This window comes from Poecilia reticulata, linkage group LG10 (assembly GCF_000633615.1).
Source record: "Poecilia reticulata strain Guanapo linkage group LG10, Guppy_female_1.0+MT, whole genome shotgun sequence".
Taxonomy (NCBI): domain Eukaryota; kingdom Metazoa; phylum Chordata; class Actinopteri; order Cyprinodontiformes; family Poeciliidae; genus Poecilia; species Poecilia reticulata.
Genome location: NC_024340.1, coordinates 31,983,634 through 32,005,554, shown reverse-complemented (window position 1 = coordinate 32,005,554; position 21,921 = coordinate 31,983,634). Strand labels below are relative to the sequence as shown.

Below are 21,921 nucleotides of genomic sequence, written 5' to 3'. Positions count from 1 at the left end.
GTTAGCATGAAGCTAGTACAGCTGTGGTTAGCATGAAGCTAGTCCTGCTGTAGTTAGCATGAAGCTAGTACAGCTGTGGTTAGCATGAAGCTAGTACTGCTCTAGTTAGCATGAAGCTAATACTGGTCTGGTCTTTTCAGTCTGACTCAGTGTTAGCATCTGTTGACACTGATATAATAGTTAATTATTTTGCAGTAAACCCCCTAACTTTTATTCTCTGTTTGAATAATGTTCATGTTTGTGTCGTTTCCCTCGGGTCTTGTTTTTCCCCGCTGCTCTTCAATCTGCGCCAACGGGACCGGAGGTCAGATCACGGGGCGGGACGACATCATGGGGCAGATTAATCATATCCATAATTCAGGAACTCTCCGTGCATTAAGTCAGAGGGATGAAGCAAGCTTTGGACCAGAATCGTTTAGGTGGAACCATTAAAAGAAAACGCTGCGGGTCAGAACCGGTGCTGGTCGCATCGGACCCAGAGTCCGGCCCAAACCAACATTCTGCTGCGTCTGACTGACACACCCTGATAAACATGCAGCATGTGCAGCAACACGCACAATGCTGCAGTCGGGTCAGCTGAAGAGTTTCCCTCAGAGATTATCTGCTAGTTCCAGAACCAACAGAACCGAGGAGCAGCAGAGCAACAAGGAGACGCTCAGAGGTCCGAATCTGGAGAGAAGAACAAACCGAACGAGAGACAAGCTGCACTCTCCACCCAGAGAGACAGGAAAACAGACAAAAACCAGATTAAAACAGACAAAAAAAAGATTAATGCAGGTAAAAACCAGATTTAAACAGATAAAAACCAGATTAAAGCAGATAAAAACCAGATTTAAACAGATAAAAACCAGATTGAAACAGATAAAAACCAGGTTGAAACAGATAAAAACCAGATTTAAACAGATAAAAACCTGATTGAAACAGATAAAAACCAGGTTGAAACTGACTAAAACCAGATTGAAACGGATAAAACCCAGGCTGAAATGGCTCTAAACCTTTAAAAAGAGACTATAAACTGGATGTGAAGAGCTTCTACCAGTCAGTCTCCATTTGGGTGGTCAGACTATCTTCATTTTAACTCAAACCAAACCAGCCTGATCCGACTAATGGAACCTTCCTCTTCCTCCTCTTACTCACATCCAAACCAATCCAATCAGATCAATTACGGTAGTTTAATAATCCAGCAGGTCGTTGCAGCAGCAGCAGCAGCAGCTGAGCTCAGTTTCAGCAGGACAAAACCATCCTGCAGCTCCAGTGTGTGTGTAGGGGTGTGTGTGTGTGTTTTTGTTTTTATCACATCATGGGGACTTCAATCTGTTTACACTCACGTCATGGGGACCTCCTCCATCATGGGGACCTAAACCCTGGTCCCCATAAGGAAGATGGGTTTAAATGACTGTATAAGCCATTTTAAAGGTGCTGGTGAAGTTTCAGCAATGGCCCATAACACGTTTTTCCGTCACTTTTGTGTTAGTGTGTGTGACCCGATACTGCCCCCATAAGATTTCAGATTGGTACTGCACCTCATTGTAATTCACACACTTTTCCAAATATGGTTGGGTACCACCTTCTTCCTGGTCCCCATAAAGAAGATTATGGCAAGAACTTGAAATTATTTGGTTTAAAAGACAATATCAACTTAAAAGATAAAATCCACAATCCCAAATGAAAATGGATATTTTTCTACAAAGATTGACTCCACTGATTCAGTGTTTAGACTTTTGATTTTGTTTACACACCAAGAATTGTTCACGTGTGCATATTGTCTGTTTACTGATCTTTGATAAAGTTAAAAGAGATTAAAAAAGGGGTTCATGGTTTGAATTTATTAATAAAGTATGAAACAGGGTGCATAAAAGACTAAAGATGTAAACATTTGCGCAAATATTTAGTTAATATTCAACACTACAGTTTTAGAATAGCTTTAAAACTGTTCTAAAATGGGTAAATGTTTTAGTCTCTAGATCTGCATTGATGTTGAAGCCATAAGGTAAAACATTAACAGCAAAAGAATCTGACAGCTTACTGACCCAAGTGCACAGTAGACAAATGGAGAAGCTTTCAGTTTTATTGATAAATTGTAAAAATATACATTATATTTCTTTAACTTTACAATTAAAATTCCTTTGTGTTTACTTTTAAATAAATTGCCCACAGCATATATTTAAGCTTGGGGTCATGGAACAAAACAGTAAAAAGGTCCAAGGGGTTTAAATACTCTGTTTCTGACAGTGACTTTGTAGCAATCACCTCTCCTAGATTAATATGTAGTAAATGGTCACAGTCAATTGCATCAGGTGTGCATTGCGCTGAACTTCCTTCGCCAGTTCCTGATGTTTAAAAGGCAAATAGTACCGGTGCCTGTGGACACAAATGTTTTTTTAAATAAAAGAAACCTCTAGTACAGGGATGAGCAATTAATTTCTTCAGGCGGCCTCATGAAAAATCTGAAATATGTTGGAGGGCCAAACCAAAAAAGACTCAAATTTAATCTTGACTCATTATACATTTCCTCATACCTCTTGTTGTAATAAAGTATTTAAATCAGATTCTATAGGGAATAAGAATATTCAGTAAATAGTAATAAAAGTTAATTTGTGGTTTGGTTGAAGTGAGAATTAATACAAATTCTATCAAATTAATAGTTTAAAAAAATACAGTCATCACATCTGAATTTGTTTTTAGCTTTTTAATCTCTGCACAACTGAAATGGTGTGCATTAAATTGATCAACTGCATATATGAGCAATAAATGGTTTTAAGTATTGGAAAGGCCTGACGGACCTGCAGAGCTGCAACCTGAAAGACTGAGTAACACAAAAGTTCCTCCAATCAGATTTTAATGAATGGAAAAAGTACCACAAAGTACTTTAAATACAGCAGAAACTTAAAGAGGTACACACAAAAAGTAATATCACTTTAAATAACAATATAACAACTCATTACAAAATGAAACTGTAATGACTTGAAAACCTGGAAAAACTGTCAAAAATAAAGTACTCCAAAACTGAAACTTCCTCACAGAAAACTCCTGAATCTCTGAGGTCCTAGAACCTTTTCAGCACTTTTCCCAGACTGAGCCACCTGACGACTGTGTGATAGCTTAGATCTCGGTGGTCAGTCCAAGTTTCCTCTAAAAGTGAAACAAACTGTCTATGGTTCAGCGCCCTTGCTCTGATAAAGTCCAGTGTTTTAGTTATGACATCAACCACATGATTCATTTTTAACACCGACTTACACAACGCTTCTTGATGTATAATACAATGAAAAAAAGTAAATTTCTGCTCAGGGTTCTTTTCTGCCACTTTGTCCTGGATTCTCTTTAATAAACTCTTTTTCCTGTGAGATTTGGACACCAATCTGTTGTCAAGCCCACCAGTGTGTCCCAGTTCAGACCCAAGCTTTCCAAACACGCATTTACCTCTAAGAGCTCACTCCCTGTTGTCCCTTTCATTGATCGCTGCCTGCCAGCTCCTCCATGATGCTAAATTCTGCATTGATCCCGGTGCACGAATATGAGTAGCTAGGCAGTGTCCCGTATGTCACAGCTCTCACCCAAAGTCAGGGAAAAATACACAATCATTCACACTGTCCTTCAGTTGCAGCACCAGGTTCGTCACAATGTCCTTAATCCTTCTTGTTATGGTGCACTGGGAGAGGGAGATGTTCTCAAAAGCATCTTTTTTCTCAGGACATATTAGCGCTGATGAGACCAACAAGCACTCCTTAATAAACTCTCCATCACAGAAACGTTTGCTCTTCCACCAATCTTGTGGGATATGACAAAACTTGCCTTGACTGCAGCTCCTCTAGATGACAGGCATTTTGTAAAAAGTGTTTGTTGAGCTTGCAACTTGGCTATCAACGCAGATGACTCAGTGGTGCGCCGTTTCCCTGAGAGGTTCTCTTCTAGTGTTTGGTTACGTAGTGACGATGGAGATTATATTCCTTTAACACAGCCACCTGCGCACCACAAACTAAACACACGGCTTTACCTTTGACTTCAGTAAAGAAATATTTTGCTCTCCATGCCTTGTTGAAAATGTGGCATTCGAAATCAACTTTTCTTTTTTTTACCATTTGATGACATTTTGTGGGGATCGTGGATTCGGCTGCTAACATCACCTGTTACTGTGCGTTAGCATTTACGTACGTGCATTCATAAATGGTGTGTTAAGCCCTTTCAAAATATCGCATGCACACGATTTTTTTTTTTTTAATTTTGACTGGGGGTCCGAGGGCCGGACAGGGACGCCCAACAGGCCGTATCTGGCCCGCAGGCCTTAAAATGACCAGGTCTGCTCTAGTAGAACCTAACAAAGTTTCAGGTAGTATTTTCCATAAACAACTAGGATTTGGAAAAGACACACCTTTGGAAAAGACACACCTCCTCCCCAGAGCAGAACCTTTGGTGTATGCAGATATTAAAGTGAGGTAATTTCACACAATATCTGCATGCATTTAATGTTGATCCAATAACATATTAGGGGATCTAAATGTAGATACCAAAGCATACTATATACTGAGGTTGAACAAGTTAGTAGGTAAGGTTAATCAGCACCTGCTAGAATATTTCTGCTGTGCTGCAACAAGCTACATTATTGGATTTGCTCTATCGCTTTTTATTTTTAACACATTCCTTCAAAGGGCAATGTTTGTTATAATATTCTTGGAATATTTCCAGAAATGTATCATAAGCTTCATTAATATGCTGTTGTTGGTAGACAATGTTCCAATCATGTGCCATCAAGTCATGTTTTTAGCAAAGTTGTCGATTCCTTTGTTCTAACTCTCCTAAATAACTTATGCTGTTCTGGTAAAGCAATTTCTATCATATATTACAAACACTGGCAAATGGTCATTGATTAAAAACCCTCCAACAGATTTATGTACAATTTCATTAGCCAAAATATTGTTGACTAAAGTGGCTGAGGAGGATGTGATTCTACTTGGTCTAGTTATCTTTGGGATAAGAGTCAAACTGATCATTGTGTTCAAAAACTCCTCTGTACTTCTATCAGGGTTTCCCCCAGTGTATTATAGGCCTGGCGGCTGCCATGCTTTACTAGCACCACCGCCAGGCTAAGCCTTTCTTGTTTATTTTTATTTTTAGGAAAATAAAATAAAATAATTGCCTTTTTTTAAGCCGGATTGCAAGTGTTTCTGTTGCTCCGAGCGTTTCACTATCAGAGCAGATTTATTCCTAAAAGATATGTTTATAGTTTCTGCATTTAAAGCCGGACCAACCACACCGCTGGTCTCTGCGCGCTGCAGCAGCTGGATGTCTAAAGTTAACCTCAGTGCGGATCCCGCTCCTCCTTTCACTCGAACTGGACACAGGCTGACCGCTATGAATATTTACATCAACCCCCTGTGAGGAATTATGATTAGTTATGAGGAGTTATTGATTAAGGTAAGAGTTTAAACCCACCGCGTTAGCTCCGGTTAGCTCTGGTTGCGCAGCTCTATGTGAACCGCAGGAATAACATGTAGTCGCGCTTTCAGAGGAGCTTTGAGGTGAGAATGATGTATATTTGTGAACAAAACATTATGCAGCGTTTCCATCTCAACACGCTGCCCAGCGTTTGGTCCTGTCTTCCCTGTAAAGTTTAGGTCTGGTTCCCGGTTAGCCGGTGCGTTAGCGGTTAACGACCCAGCGCTAATCACTCATCGTGCAGGTTTAACCCGGTGAGGAGCTTTTGCTCTCCTCGCAGTCACGCATCACGCTGATTTTATATTATTTTATTATTATTACTAGTATTATTTTTCCGGTTACATTAAGCACCAAACCGTATCAAATGTTTTGCCCACTTGGTCAGACAGAGTTAATGCGCTGCGGCCACCGGACATCTGAAAAACTCATCCAGAAACTCGACCAACCAAAATAGTTTCTGTGTTTCCTTGTTAAAAACTCAACAGACACGAAATGAAAGAGCTACTAAAGCCACATTAGCAGCATTGAATTAAATCTCCCATTTGTTGCGCAGTGCAGCAGATTACCTCATCATGCAGGGCCGGTCAAAGGCTGCATGAGGCCTGGAGCAGATTATGACTTAGGGGCCCCTTTTGTTGCTAAAAACATGAGCAGCTCTAACAGCTTCTGTGTTAGATTTAGTGAGAAGTTTAACTGGCAAACCTAAAAGCAATAAATTATAACTGCATCTTACTAATTTGTATTTGTGAACAAACGGAGCTGAAACGCAAAGATTAAACTCACAGCATCAGATGGTTGCTATGGTAACAAACCAATCTATGAATATTGTTCTTTGAACTTCTACAAAGTAAACTTACCAGCTCCTTAAAATCTAACATATAAATGTTAAATAATTTAAAGTATTTTAATTTATATATGCTGAAACCATTATGTCAAATTTAGCAGCAATGATAATCTCAATAAACAAATGTTACATTTATATATCTGTGGTCCATGTTAAAATATTAGCATTTATGGGGCCCCTGAAGCTCTGGGGGGCCTGATGGAGCCGCTGACTTAATTTGGATTTAACAGAAGTAAACATAATTGATATTTATTTTAATTGTATTTTTTGATTAGTTGTTTTTAAGGCTAGTTGTGGGTTTATATAGCGGTTCACTGACGATGTTTTCCCATAACATATAATTACCCAGTGACATTTTTACTTTTATTGTCTACTTAACATCTTTTAATACAAAAACACGGTGGACCGCCTCGGTGCCCGACCACCGGGCTTATCAAGTTTTCTGGGGGAAACCCTGTCTGATTATTCACATTAAGTAAATTTATATTAAAGTCACCACATATGAACAAAACCTTACTAATCTTATCTGAACACACTTTCCATCCATTCCTGCAGAATATCAATATCAGAGCCAGGTGCTCTGGCTCTGATAAATATGCACATAAAAGGATAATATTTTTATCCTTTTATGTGCATATTTTTATCCTTTTATGTGCATATTTCTAGTTATACATTCAAAAGCATCATTAACTGCAGCTGACATGTCCAGATGTTTAAAATTCAATGTTTTTATAATGTATAGTTCTACTCCTCCACTTTTATTCTTTCTATTCATATAGCTGAATTCAGTCGTTGAGAAGAAAATCCATTTATCTATCTGTATACAGCCAAGTTTCCAATACTGCTATTACACTGAATGGTTGTGCAAATGTTCATAAATAATCTCTATTATGATCAAAATTAACACAGAGGCTTCTGCTATTAAAATGTATAATCAAAAGCTTTCCCTCTGACATAAATCTATAATTGAATTGTTTATTCGTATGGTAACAGCAGGTGGTATCCACACTGGAAAGGGTGATAATTATAATTGACTGTGTACATAAATTCTTAGTATGAAATTGTCTTTTGCTTTCTCAACCGTCATCCTGGTCCTGGAGGGCTGAAGTCCTGCAGCTCTTAATGTCTCCCTGGTCCAACATACTTGAATCCAACAGCTGAATCTCCTCCTCAGTGCAGTCAGGTTCTCCAGAGTCCTGCTAATGACCTCATTATTTGACTCAGGTGTGTTGAAGTTGAGATGCACCTCAAAGTTGCAGGAGTCCCTCCAGGCCTGGAGTTGCCCACCCTGGTCTAGCTCGTCTGGCTATATCCACATTTTTCTTGGTGAGATGCTCATTCAGGAAGACATTTGATCCTTTCAATTTCCATCCTGGTTTCAGCAGCGCACCATCTTTACAGTTCACAAACTACAGATTGGTGGCTTGTTTATCTCCAGGATTCCTCATTTTCAAGGGATGGCAGGTTTCGATCTGCTTAACTTCCAGTGCAATGCCTTTAGCTTCCAAGCAGGCAGGCAGTCACCTGTTGCTCCACTGACAGCTCCGGCCTCAGCGTCTCCTTTGTCCCAACTCACAGCACGGGCATAAGATCTCGGTTTTACTGTCAGTCCAGTTACAATCATGGTATTTATTCTGGTATACTGTTCCAACCTATTCACTCAGTTTTACAGATGAATTATTTTTTTGTCCTTTTCTTCATTTTGAAGGCAAAGAGCTTTTATTTTGTCAACAAGGTCCTTCTGCTAAAGCTGCATTGGTGCAACTTCTGTAGCTAGAAAGTCCAGCGACCTCTTAATATCCACATCTTCTGTTGACTGGTTCTTTTGGCTCCATGATTCAACAAGTTCCAAAGGAGAGCCTTTCCAAAACCTTTCAAGAGTTACCACTATTTTTTACGTATTTTTGGCATTTATCCATGTTGATGTGAGCTTAAGCAAACAGGATGAGACCCAGAAGTAGATTCCTCTGTTTCTGATACAAAGGTAATCTCTGGGAAACGTAAACCACCTTGGAGAAATTTTGAGTTGGTTAGAAAAGTGGAAAAAAGTACCGAAAAGCAGAACGTCAGTGGCGTAAAACTGAACTATAAGCCCTTAGATGTATACAAAATGTTCAATTTTGAACTGAAAAATGCAAGAGACCTTTTTTTCAAACATCATTTCTACCTCTATCAACAACTCTTGTGCTTTGTTTTTGATTGTTGACAGGTTTGCAAATCCACCTTCTTCTGTCAACTGTGAATTTTTCTCCTCTGAGGCTTGAGACAAATGTGCTACTTTTCATAAACAAATCGGTGAAAACAGTAAACTCCTCTGTGTCCGTTACAAGGAATCAATTAACTGTTTTCCCCTAATCAGAACTTAACTAGGATGGCTCACTTTAACCTGGTCACTCAAAAAGATCTGAGTTATACTGTATGTACATCATATGAAATCATCCACCTGCTTCCTTGACATTATCCCTACCAGTTTGTTCTTAAAGGCCTCAGATGTTTTTGCTATTGATCTTTTACAAATAATTAACAAGTCACTCTCCTCTGGAGTCTTCCCTCAGGCTTTAAAGACTGCGGTAGTTAAACCACTTCTCAAAAAGCTTAACTTGGACTCGTCAATTCTAAGCAATTATTGACCAATATCTAACTTACCTTTTCTGGCTAAAATATTAGAAATAATTGTTTTTCAACAGATAAATGGCTTTCTAGCCCTGAACAACTGTTTTGATGTCCATCAATAAGATCTCCGTCAACATCACAGCACTGAAACTGCTCTTGTGAAAGTATTCAATGACCTCAGTCTAAACACAGGCCATCATAAAACGTCCATATTAGTTTTACTTGATCTGAGTCCTGCATTCGATACAGCTGATCATATTTTACTATCCCGATTAGAAAATTGGGTTGGAATTTCCGGTATAGTGCTCAGCTGGCTTAAATCTTACCTGTCCGACAGAACCTTTTGTGTCCATAGGCAACTTTAAATCCAAGCAGAATGAAATTCTCTATGGAGTTCCTCAAGGTTCCATCCTGGGGCTACTTGGTTTCAATGTCTATATGCTTCCATTAATTCAAATTATATGAAATAATAAGATAGAACACCAAACACTATAGCGCTATACCAGCTAGCATTAGCTGGTTTTTCGCCGGTGGACATAAATACAGTATAGTAATATTCTAATCACAAAATATACACAGCAATATGTCCATCTTACTTGCGAAACGTTGTCTGTGGAGCCTCACATCTGGAGTCCGTCGATCTGATCAACAATATGCCTCAGTGCTGATGCATCTTCTGCTGTTTCGGTCGAGCAAAGTAGGAGGGTCTTTTGTTTGCGTCTCTTTTTTTGTTTGCATGTTTTCTCTGTTGCTGTGCATTTGCACCTGTCAGCCACCGTAATATATTGCTTCTTTCTGTGCTTTGGAGTTTCTGTGCCAATTAATTTTTTTGCGAAGCGATAAAATCTGGGTAGCTCTTAAATTGCTACAAAATACAGCTGTATTTCCCTCAGCCAACTGGCTACAACAGCCAATAAACGGACCAGAGCATGGAATATTGCTCTGGTCTCTGTCGTTTGTTTCATTCTTTTTCACGTGTCACCATGAAAAACACCGACTACCCTGGCCCCTGTGGTAAATCTGGTCTGGAACCTGCCTCCAAACCTAACTCCTTATTTATATAAATATTTTAGTAATATACCAGAATGTTTACATAACTTTTATACTTTTAGCTGTCTGAGGACACATTTTGAATATTAAATCAGGTGTTATGATCAGTTACTCTGTACTTCGGTAGTTTACCAAATACTTTTTACACTTGCTTAATTAAATGTTTTTAAAGTATACTACTCTGATGGAGTACAGTTTTGGGTTACTCTAACCAACCTCTACGCATGAATGATTGCTCTATGATGACTTTTTAAAGACAAAAAACACTGCCATAAAATAATGTCCATCACTGCCATCCCACCCCATGAGAGTAGGACGGCACGCGCCATGGTGGGCGTCCCTTATTTTGATTTCTGAAAGGTGGCAACATTAATCCCAAGTGGTTAGCCATGCCCCAATTAAGTCACCTTTTTCTAAAATTTGTGAAACATCATATTTTAATGTATACTCATTATCAGTGAAGGCTTACAATGTCTTTAAAATGTCTGTCTCCAAAAAACAATATTTAATTATGTGTTACAATCATGAGTGCTGATGTGCACTTTATACATTTTCAGTGCCAAGAAATGGTCATAACAGTTAGCTGTCCTGCTGTTTATTGGAAATTAAAACAAGTGATAAGAAATGTTAAGGCTTTCATGTTTCATAGAAATGTTGATTTGCAGCTTATTTTGATGTTTTGCAGTTTAAAATGGCACCACGTATCAGTCCGATGAAAGATGCAATGCATCACGTCGTTTCGAGAACGGACAAAGTATCGAAACTTGAGGTGAAGCACATTAATGCAGTGAAAGGTAAGATGGCATATTATTTAGCAAATTCAATCAAAGATGAATGACAAAATCAAACTGTCCAGCAACCAAACACATCTGAACATTTTAGCAACTAATTGATAAGAAGACACTGTGCTATGTTTTATAGGACTTGGGGTCTTTGCAAAAAGTTCAATTTACAAAGGAGAGTTTGTAGTTGAGTATCATGGAGAAAGGATCAATGAAGAAGAATCTGAGAGGAGGAGGAGACTGTACCATCCTGCTGCTTTAATGTTTGCATTTAAGTGGCAAGGCAAAACATGGTGGTGAGGGCTGAAATATTTCTGTACTTTCAAAAATTCAGATGAATGGATTTTGCACACGTTTTTTTATTCTTGTTTTTTGCTTTTTATCCGTTTTTGTCCTTTAAAGCATTGATGCCTCCAGAGAAGATGGGTCACTCAGTAGGCTCATAAATGATGACCACAGACAACCAAACTGCAAAATGAAAATAATTAACGTGAACGGAAAACTCCACCTTTGTTTGTTTGCCCTTAATGACATTAAAGAAGAAGGAATCACCTGGTTATGGGGTTCAGACTGTCCATGGAGGACACAGGTGAGAAGCTTAGTAAACAGTGAAGTAATGAAGAATGAAAAAATACAAGAATCGTCATCAACAGAATGAAAGATTTAAAATACTTTGCAAAATTGTATTTTAAAGACAAAATTGAAAAAATAGATTTTAAAATTTTATTCAACAAGTATATGTGGTGATCTGTGTTTTCTGTGTATTTATTTTGAGGTTTTTCTGTGTTCATTAGTCTGTTCCCCTGTGAGTCTCTGTCTTCCCTGTTGATTGTTCCCAGCTGTGTCCCGTTTCTTTAATTACCCTCCCAGTGCATTTAGTCCCACCTGTTGTCGTTGTCTCTTGTCGGATCCTCGTACGTCTTCTTGCTCCCTGTCCTGTGGATTTCATTATTGAACTATAATCATTCATCATCATCCTGGGTCTGCCTGGGTCCTCCCTCGCCTCACCAACCACCAATCATGACGGTATGAACAAATTGGTTTAGATTTAATTCCACTGTCAAATCAGATTTTTTTTTAAACTTAGACCATTTTGTTATGTTGCTGCTCAGTGGCAGATTTGGTAGATAGGTGAATATTACCAAAGAGTCAGCATTTGGACAGCTATAACGTTCCTGTTTCAGTTTTCTGATGTTGTGGAGTTGGACTTAAAGATGTTCATAATACTAATTTAATTAAATGCAACAGTGAGGGTCAGATGTGCCTGTACAATGTGTTGTGTTGACATGGGGTATGGCTGACTGACATTTGATGGCCACAAGTCCTTAAAACTAATACAGCAATCAGTTGAATGATCTGCATGTCAAAATGCAGGTGCGGTGCTACATCTGACCAAGACTTAATTCAGTGTTGGTTTCCAAATTTGCTAGCCAATGCTCTCCTTTGGACACTCACGGCGTCCCCACAACATACATTGACCAATGTTACCTAGTGTGTTGGATGCTAGAACAAAGTTGGTCCCCAGAAGGACATTTCACTGCATGCGTGTTGGGTCCACATAACTCATGTCTGTAAAACACTAAACCCAGTTGCAGTGCCTGAAAATGTAGAAGATTTGGATTATTTCTTTGACATTGTGTTTAATACAATTTAGGGTTTTAGTTCACAATTTCCAGTCATGACTCTTTGGTTTCATTTGAAAAATGTATTTCATGCTCAACACTGTTTGGCTTATTATTCTGTTTAACTGGCATTTGATGGTCACAAGTCCTGAAGACCAGTGCGTGTCGAAGTGGATCTGCTGTGCTATATTCAAGGATTTTTCAATCTGAATAGTTTTTGAAGTTAGCTTATTAAATGTACTTCTTTAAAGGAAACTAATTACCCCCATAGCACACATTAACCAGTGTCGAGTTGGAGCAAATTGACTTTCAGGAAATGGTTAGGTTATGTTTATGGTATACAGTACCTTAAATTCTTTAACTTCTGTGAAAGTTTTCTAAAAGTGAAAGTTTTGTGAGAAAAAAAAAACAGCCATTCATTTTTTATTTTTTACAATCAAGGATCTTAAATTACCCTACTATCAAATCTCTTTAACAATCAAATGTTATAATTTGTTTGAACTTTCAGTTTTTTAATTGTCAAAGTCTTCATGGCTCTAGCTTCTTTGCTAAAACAAGCATGTCATTCACTGTTCCAGAATTTCAGTTTTGATAACCAATTAATACCTAATTGGCTCCATACTAAAAGTGTCATTGTAAGTTTTTCTTCCTCTCTTCTTTCACCAACTATGGCACAGAACAGCTATGTTTAAAAATAAAACAGCATATTCATTGTTTCTGTCCCATTTAGATGAAAAATGTGGATCTTGAAGATTCTGGCGACTTTTTTGACTCAACATTGGGTAGTGGCGAAGAATAGATTCCTGATTCCGCTGAGGACAGCGATATTGGGAGCGAGGAATTAAATATTCATCCCAATGATTCCATGAAGACTTGATCAGCAAGTTTTCATCTTCGGAAAATGTTGTGGAATGTGACAATACATCTGTCAAGTTTGTCGCAGACAGTTCTGGCAATGAATCATGCTCTATAGTTGTTAGTGCATGCCAAAAGAAGGGAGGGAAAAGAGTCTACGACAAAAAGCATTACTGTCTGTACTGCGGTAAACCATTTTCCAAAATGGCAAGACATCTGCAGCAAGTACATGGAGATAAAATGGGCGTGGTTAAAGCACTCAGCTTTCCAACAGGTTCCAAGGAGAGAAAAACCATCTAGATTTCATCCGTAATAAAGGAAACTATAGTCACAATGCCAATGTAATAAAATCAGGAGGCGGAGTGTTGGTGCCATTCAAACAACCAAAGGAAGAAATGAAGAGTGAAGACTTCACGCACTGTTCATATTGCCGTGGTATTTTTACAAGAAAAGTACTATGGCGCCACATGTGGAGTTGTGCTCTTAGACCAGAATCAGCCCATTTAAATCCAACTGCGGATTTCAGCTTCGGTGATGAATCAACAGCCGAAATGTCTACAATGGCCATCAGTTCAGCCGAGCTGTACTTCAGTTGTAAAGTTGTTGCTGAACTTTTTCCAAAAACGGTCTCAAAGATGTTAAAATAAGGCTTAATCTGTGGAGCTCCAGAAGTCGCTGCACTTCTGTGCACCACCATAGCAACCAGAATATAACAACTCAGAACTTGTGAGAAAGGCCAGTGCGTTTCAAGATGTCCATCAGGAGAAGTGGAATGAGTTAATCTATGCTACTGCCCTAAGAAACATCAGAGAGTTTAAGTGGAATCTACCAACTCTCATGTCCTTTACTGAAGATGTATAAAAACTTCATGCACATCGGAATCACATCCAAGATGAATGCTGCTGTTCACTCTCTGAAAGCCCCTGTACAATGACAAAGTCATTGCTTGCCCAGATCATTCTGTTTAACTGACGTAGGAGAAGTTGTTAGCATGCCTTTGGTGGCCTTTTTGTCAAAAGATGCGTCTGACCAGCACCAAGACGTTGACTGGGCACTCACTGAAATGGAGAAAAAAAAACTCTGCCAGCACTTCTCAAGGATTGTCAAAAGAGGAAAACGAGAGCGGTCAGTTCCGATTCTTCTAACTCCTAAAATGCTGTCTGCTTTAGAACTTCTAGTTAAACTGAGAGAACCTGTGGCGTTTTAAAAGACAGCTTGTATTTGTTTGCAAGACCAGAAATCATGACACATTTCCAAGGTTCAGACTGCTTCAGTGACTTTGCAAGAGCCTTTGGCGCCAAGTGTCCGAGGTCACTGACATCTATTAAACTCTGAAAACATGCTGCAACACTTTCAACTGTCTTGAATATGACTAATACAGAAATGGATCAACTGGCAACCTTTTGGGACATTACATTCAAATTCATAGCGAGTTCTACAGGCTTCCAGAGAAGATCCTACAACAGGAGTGTCAAACTCCAGTTCTCAAGGGCCACTGTCCTGCAGTTTTTAGATGTCCCACAGGTACAAAACACTGGAATCAAATGGCTTAATTGCCTCTTAATTGTGTAGCTAAGTTCTCCAGAGTCCTGCTAATAACCTCATTATTCTATTCAGGTGTGACACAGCAGAGGCACATCTAAAAGTTGCAAGACAATGACCCTCCTGGACTGGAGTTTGACACCTCTGCCCTACAACTTGCCAAGATCAGCAAAGTTCTGATGGGGTTAGAAAATGGAAGATTGGCAGAGTTTCATGGCAAGAACTTAGATGAAATTCAGGTATATCTATCTGTCCTTTGTTCTGTGTATCATTTGCAGTTTTTAAAACTGTACTGAACATTTAATACAGGCTATATATACTGTAGCTGGTCAAACTGCTTCTCAGAAGCTGCTTTCTGTCTATTCTAAACATCACCTGCCATTTGTCCGGGCTGCAGTCTCACTGATTGAAGTTTGCACAGGAATGTTCCTCCACAAGCACAAATGTCAAGCTCACAATGAGCCAAGTTCCACATCACAAATGAAGTAGACATCTTCTCCAATGCAGTTCAGAGGGCTATGAGTTAATTATTATGAATGATTGGTTAAAATGTATTTTCAGTAAGTCAATTCAGAACTTGACCAGACTCCTAACCTGTCTACTCATCTAAGAAAAATTTTAACTGCAAAAAAACAGCAAAAACTGCCCAGGTGTTAGATGATTCACCAAATATGGAAAGACTGATTATTTAGTCATTCCTTCAATTTACATGTTTTTTGTGGTTTAAACAGAAAACATAAACTCTGATGATAATAACGATAACAACAATGCTGTGGATGAGGAAATTTCTTCTTCTATTGATAAGTTTTTTGAAAAGTTACTAAATAATATAACAGTTTCTCAACCTTTTTTGGCCCAGCGCCCCAGGTCCCTTTATCCAGGGACCTGGATAAAGGGACCAGCCTTTATCCAGGTCCCTCACCGCCCCCACCAAAGAATTTGTAGGCTACTTTGCACTGACTATTATTTTATTATTAATRTTACTATCACTATTRTAGAYGTTTTGATTTTTATGCTTGTTTCTGTATCAAAAATAATTTCCCAGAGAACAAAAAAACCATGGGAATAGAAATTATTTTCACAGGTGTCTATTAAAAATGCAATGAACATTCAAGTTAAAATCTGTAGGCATAACAGCCAATCAGTGTGGAGAAATATTCTTATTTTGTGCCATTTTCTAGTTGTTAAATATTCCACAAAATGACCAGACAAAAGATGTTCAACATGCCAGTTTACACTTTGAACTATTTGCAAAACGACTGAACTCTGCACCATTAAAACATGGATAGAACTGTAACTACATTAATCATAGCTCTTCTTCTCTTCAGTGTTTCTGGTGGTGCAGCTCTGTGCTGCCTTCAGGAGAATGGGACATCAGAGYATCATCCATAAAACTTCACCCACATGGCATTTATTGTGCAAACCAGAGCTTTCAGTGGAAAAACTAAAGTTCCTTTTAATGCCATACAAATATGAGACAGAAACATGGATTATATCTTTATATAGACCTGTCTATTGATTATAGATTAATAGTTTTACTGGACAGAAATGACAAAGAACAAATCTGGTTCTTAATCAAATCCTAATGAGTCAAAGTGTCATGGAGTCATCAGCCTCATGACATTAACACTGACATGAAAAATAATATTGAAGAAATAAATATATCAAATCTAATTAAAAACATAAATAAGTCATGAGTTCTTTACCGTTATGGTCTGTAAGGTATATTTATTCTCAGTATTACATATGGTCTCAACAAACCCATGGCACTTCAATATTATTTTACCTTTTATCTGGAAATAGTGTCTGTTTATTCTTGCCATACAGTCTCTGTATCAAGTATTGCTCGAAAGGTCTTGCCATACCAGTTTATTCCTCTGTATTTACTTTGTTTCTTATTTTATTCTTGCATTTTGTTCTTCATTCATTTCCATTGTTTCCTTTGATTAGTATTATCCTCTCTTGGTTTATTGCTATGTGCACTTTAGTTTCTTTCCTGTTGCTGCATTTATTTTATCGTTTATTGACGCTCACCATCAGTAATCTTCACTCATCACCTGCTGCGCCGCCTAATTGTCATGAGTTTCACATAATGTGTTGATTATTCACTGTTCAGCATCAGATTCTCTGTTTTTATGCCATAAAAGGCATTTTGTTTCTGAGTTTTCCGCAATATGCGCGTCTTTTTTTTTTTTTTTTTAACCCCTTAAGGTGCAGGTTGGTCGGGAAACGTATCGATGGGGAAAAGGCAGACTGACATAAACCTTTTAAAACAATTTTGGTATTCTGATTATTGAAATTTAAAAATGCTGTGGTACCGTTCCATTACACCTGTTTCACACCGGACCGCACAGTACTGGTGTTGACGCTATAAAATGAACGCTCTCTATCGTGATATCACACATGGAGGGATTTCTTTATTTACATGGGTTAATTTTTCAGAGGGATACAAAGTGAGGGTATCGTGATTTTAGTAATTACATGTTTATAAGAGCTAATATTCCGTTGTCCTTCCATGGAAGCGGGCAGCCTCTGTTTAAAGCTGCAGCGTCTAACTTAAAAAATTTTTATAATCAATCTCCTCTGCCTCCTCCCTGTTCTGCATAATTACTCCGCTCAGTCAGAAACAGCCACTCAGAACTAGCAGTAATCAGCTAGCCGCAGTGCTATCAGGAAGTTTTCATTCAGTAACTCAGGATTGTTTATTGTAATGGAACCTGTATTTGCCTTTGAATGTTAAGTTTTATACTTGAATTTTTTGGCAATGTTGAGGTTTTATTTTGACTCTTAGCATTATTTAGCCTCTTCAGAGCCTCCATATGTTATCAGTATGTTAAAGATGGCATTACCAATGGTACAATTTGCACAATGCCCGTTTGTTTTTCTTGGAAAAACTTATTTAAAACAAGTTTTTGTCTAAATTAAGGTGAATTCATGGTTCCTTTTCCCACATACTGTAACCGATAGTGCTTATGATTAAAAAAAATAATTATTATGTGATTGGCATCGGTGATCGGCCCTCATGGGTGATCGGAATCGGCAGAAAAAAACCTGAACGGCATATTTCTAACACAGACCCTTTATATATTTAGTTTTCCTTTTTCTATTTAAGTTCCAATGACTTGTTCAATGTGGTTTTTTTTTACATACTGTTTCAGTGTTAATTTAGAAGAAGCACCATTTGTCTTTTGTTTTAAATGTTTATTGGAAAAACGTGAAGTGCATTAACCCCTTTAAGATAAGGTTGTTTCTTTTGTTTTCTTTTACTGCCACTGGGCATCTTTGTGCCTATAGTTAAGTAAAATGTGTTTTGCTATGATTTGTTTCTATGTAATAATTTTCTGATGTTAGTGGCAAGTTATTTTCTGATGTTGGTGATAAGTTATTTATCATTCTCTTTAAATCTAATAAGGCAGATGGAATATTTCAGGAAATGGAACAAAGGTCCCCACTAGGTAAGTTAGTACGTGTAAATTATGCAAATAATATGTCAATCTGGTCCCCATCCGACATGTTTTTTAGGAAGTTAACGAGTCCCCATGTAGCATGGCCCAGACAGGTTGATCACCCTACTTTTGAAATTGAGTTATTTGAAGCTGTGTATAGGGTAATACAGCTATAAATAGTGTAAAATATTTTTTATTAATTTTTAGAACCACTAGAAAGTGTGGTCCCCACAAGTGATGATAAAAATAGTAGTCCAAACATCCCATGGAGATCAGTCTGCATGTAGGTGTGTGTGTGTAGGTGTGTGTGTAGACACTATGATAACAAATGTCCTGGGATTCCAGTCAATCGATTCAATGAAGATGAGCATCTGTGAGGAAGATGATTTCCACAGAGAAACGTGCAGCAATATCAAGCTGTGTGTGTGAGACGCAGAGCAGCAGGTGAGGATGAGGAGGGTGAAGAAGGTGACTCACATGGTGGAGAGCGAGTGCAAGGTGGCGAAGGCCCCCGGGGCGATGCTGGAGATCCGGTTGTCGTATAGGGAGAGGAGGCGCACTGAGCTGAGGCCGCTGAAGGTGCTGTTATCGATGCAGCTGATCTGGTTGCTGCGCAGCATGCTAGACACACACACACAGTTTATAAAACCACTTCATCAGATTTTTCTACAGATCACTTTTAACAATCATATTTTTATAATTTATTAGAATAAAGTTTTTTAAAATAATCCCTGATCAGTTTAATCTGTGATCAATGTGTGAATCTCCCAGCATTCCTTGCTCAGATTTCCTCGTCTCTCATTGGCTGACGTTTCAAATCTTCTGTAACAGAAAAATCTCATGAATTTCACATGTGAAACCAGGAAACGCATGAAAGATGCACATGTGGTTCACAAACTTTCACATATAAACGGACATTTTGTACGTATGGATCTGAAACGCAACGCCTAAATGACGTAAACTGCTTGTGTGGGGGAAAAAAATAATTTCTCATCAGTTTGAAAGGCTAATAAATATATTCATAAACATAAAGGATATTTCATCAATTATTTGAACATGTTTTGTTTAGGTTCATAAATGCATGACATAGTTGCAGTTTTCTGTATAAATTACTGTTTTTATTCATTTCAGTTAATGAAAATGTTTTCTCCACTTCTCAGCTATAATAACGTTGTGTTGGTGATTTTGTGATGAAGAATCAATCGAGTGTTTCCCTCGGTTCTGAGGCGACTGACGGTAATTATTTCACTGAAATGATTCAGGACAAACTCAGGAGATTTGATCTGACATGATGTCATCCTGGACAGGAAGCGCGCTGTCGGCCATGATGGCCCGGAACATGACATCATCAGGAAGCGTAAGTGAGTTAGTTAGCATTAGCAATCTCTGGACAGGCTAACCAGGTTAGCGGGGCTATTACTGGAGCAGGAGCCTCTTAACATAATACAGAGACTGCCATGATGGCATTAGGGACTCATTAGTCTGTATATATGTACATGATAGCATTACAGTCTCTCACACACACACACACACACACTCTGGACGGTAATTGGACGGTGTGTGGGGGTCGGGCGTGTCCCTCTGGTTTCTGGCAGTTTCTGTTCTTCCTGTGAGGACAGGAACTGCTGCAGGAACCAGTGCTGTTCAAACAGGCGTCAAAATGAACAAAAATGGCTGAAACATCAAATAAAACAAAACTTTTTTCAAACAGCACGCCATTTTATTTAGGGGTGCACCGATTTATCGGTGCCGATCTCCTTAATTTTGGGAGATTGGTGATCGGCTGATTTTTACATGTGAAGCCGATCTTATCAGCCGATCTTATGTAGCTTGGCAAAGTTCTAAGAATCAACCACCGTGCTCTTCTGCTCTCCGGTGAGAGAGGTTTGACTGGCAGGCCGGCTAGTTCTGTCTGCACGTTTATAAGTAATTATAGCGACCCTAGTGTTGCCAACTCAACAACTTTCTTGCTATATTGAGCAACATCCATCCATCCATCCATCCATCCATCCATTTTCTTCCTCTCGGGTCGCGGGGGCAGCAGCTTCAGAAGGGAGGCCCAGACTTCCCTCCCCAGCCTCTTCCAGCTCCTCCAGGAATCCCAAGGCGTTCCCAGGCCAGCCGAGAGACGTAATCCCTCCAGCGTGTCCTGGGTCTCCCCTCCTCCTGGTGGGACGTGCCAGGAACACCTCACCTGGGAGGCGTCCAGGAGGCATCCTGACCAGATGCCCGAGCCTCAACTGGCTCCTCTCGACGTGGAGGAGCAGCGGCTCTACTCTGAGTCCCTCCCGGATGAGCATTTTAGGGCAACATTGCTCAACATATTGAGCAACATTTCAGACGAAAAAATTGGCATCGGCCAAAATCGGAATCAGGTAGACCTTTTTAAAAGATTGGTAATCAGCGATCAGCCAGAAAACTGCAATCGGTGCACCTCTAATTTTATTCCTAATATAGTTTGATATTCAATGTCAAAAAATTTTGTCATGTGTGTTAAATAAAAAATTGCTGATATTTTTACTAGAATTTTTTTAAATAAAATATAATTTTTTTTTTAATCCAGTAGGTTTTGTTTTTTTTATAAGTGCTGTGCATTAATAACTAGGCGTCACACCCAGATCCCACTGCCAGCTAAATGCGCTGCAGCATCGTCTACTGCAAAGCATTATGGGCCTTGTAGTTTTGACCTGCAGAATAAAAACTGGCAGAAACACAAGAGATGAATAAACAGAATCTGATGGAAAAATCAGCCAGTAAATGAAACGTTTGAGACGGTAAACAGTCAACGTGAAGAAATGATGTTCTGGTTCCAGAACCAGAGATGAAAAATCAATGGAATTGTCATTTCTGGTTCTGTTCCGGCTCTGGTTCTGCTCTCTGCCTGCAGCTGCTCCGTCTCTGAAACCGGTTCTGGGTTCTTTCCACGTCAACCGGCCCGTTTAACCCAGAAAGCACAGCCAGTTCTTCCCAATAAAAGCTAACGATTTAATCGTCGCCTGCAGGGAAAGTCCCCACTTTGAGGCAGAAAACAGATATACTGCTCGCCCCGCCACACACACACACACACACACACACACACACACACACACACACACACACACACACACCGCGGTACGGTAACACTCACAGGGTCTTGAGGCCGCTCAGGCCCCTGAACATGCGTCCCTGCAGCGTGGTTAGCTTGTTCCCGGTTAGCAGCAGCTCCAGGACGCCGACCGCGCCGTCGAAGACGCCCTCTCTCAGATCTCTCAGCTTGTTGTTGCTCAGGTTTCTGCGGGGAGAACAGGAGCATCAGCAGGTGCTTCCTCGGCCTGCTGCGGCTTCAGCAGGTCCCGCTGTAAAACATCAGATAAGACCCCACCCTGCCAAACATGCATTCAGCCTCTGATTGCAGCAATTAGTCACGTCCCTCCAGCTCATTAACGTCTCACACTGAAATATCCTTTTCTTTCACGAGATAACAGAAAACCTGCAGACATAAAACACTCCAGACTGGAGGGAAGAGAGAGAGGAGAGAGCCCAGTGATAGGCATCAGCGGTGACGGTGTTACGTCGATCCGCGTGTCCCCATCAGATACGGTTCATCCTACGTCTTCCCGCCGCTCCGCACGAGCTCAGAAAGCACGCGGTGGTTCAGCGCGCCTATCTGGATCAGGTTGTTTGAGCTTCCACGGTGTCCGTAGTTCTCCAGATCAGGTTGTTTGAGCTTCCACGGTGTCCGTAGTTCTCCAGAT

The 21,921-nt window shown here is 39.5% G+C and overlaps 1 protein-coding gene across 1 annotated transcript in view; it reads right to left on the bottom strand.

The window, feature by feature from the left end:
• The window catches only part of slit3 (slit homolog 3 (Drosophila)), a 222,596-nt gene that overhangs the window by 28,602 nt on the left and 172,073 nt on the right, over positions 1 to 21,921 (bottom strand). The window contains 2 exon segments of the mRNA XM_017307210.1: positions 18,665 to 18,808; positions 21,315 to 21,458. Of these exon segments, the coding sequence (XP_017162699.1) occupies positions 18,665 to 18,808; positions 21,315 to 21,458 (288 nt within the window).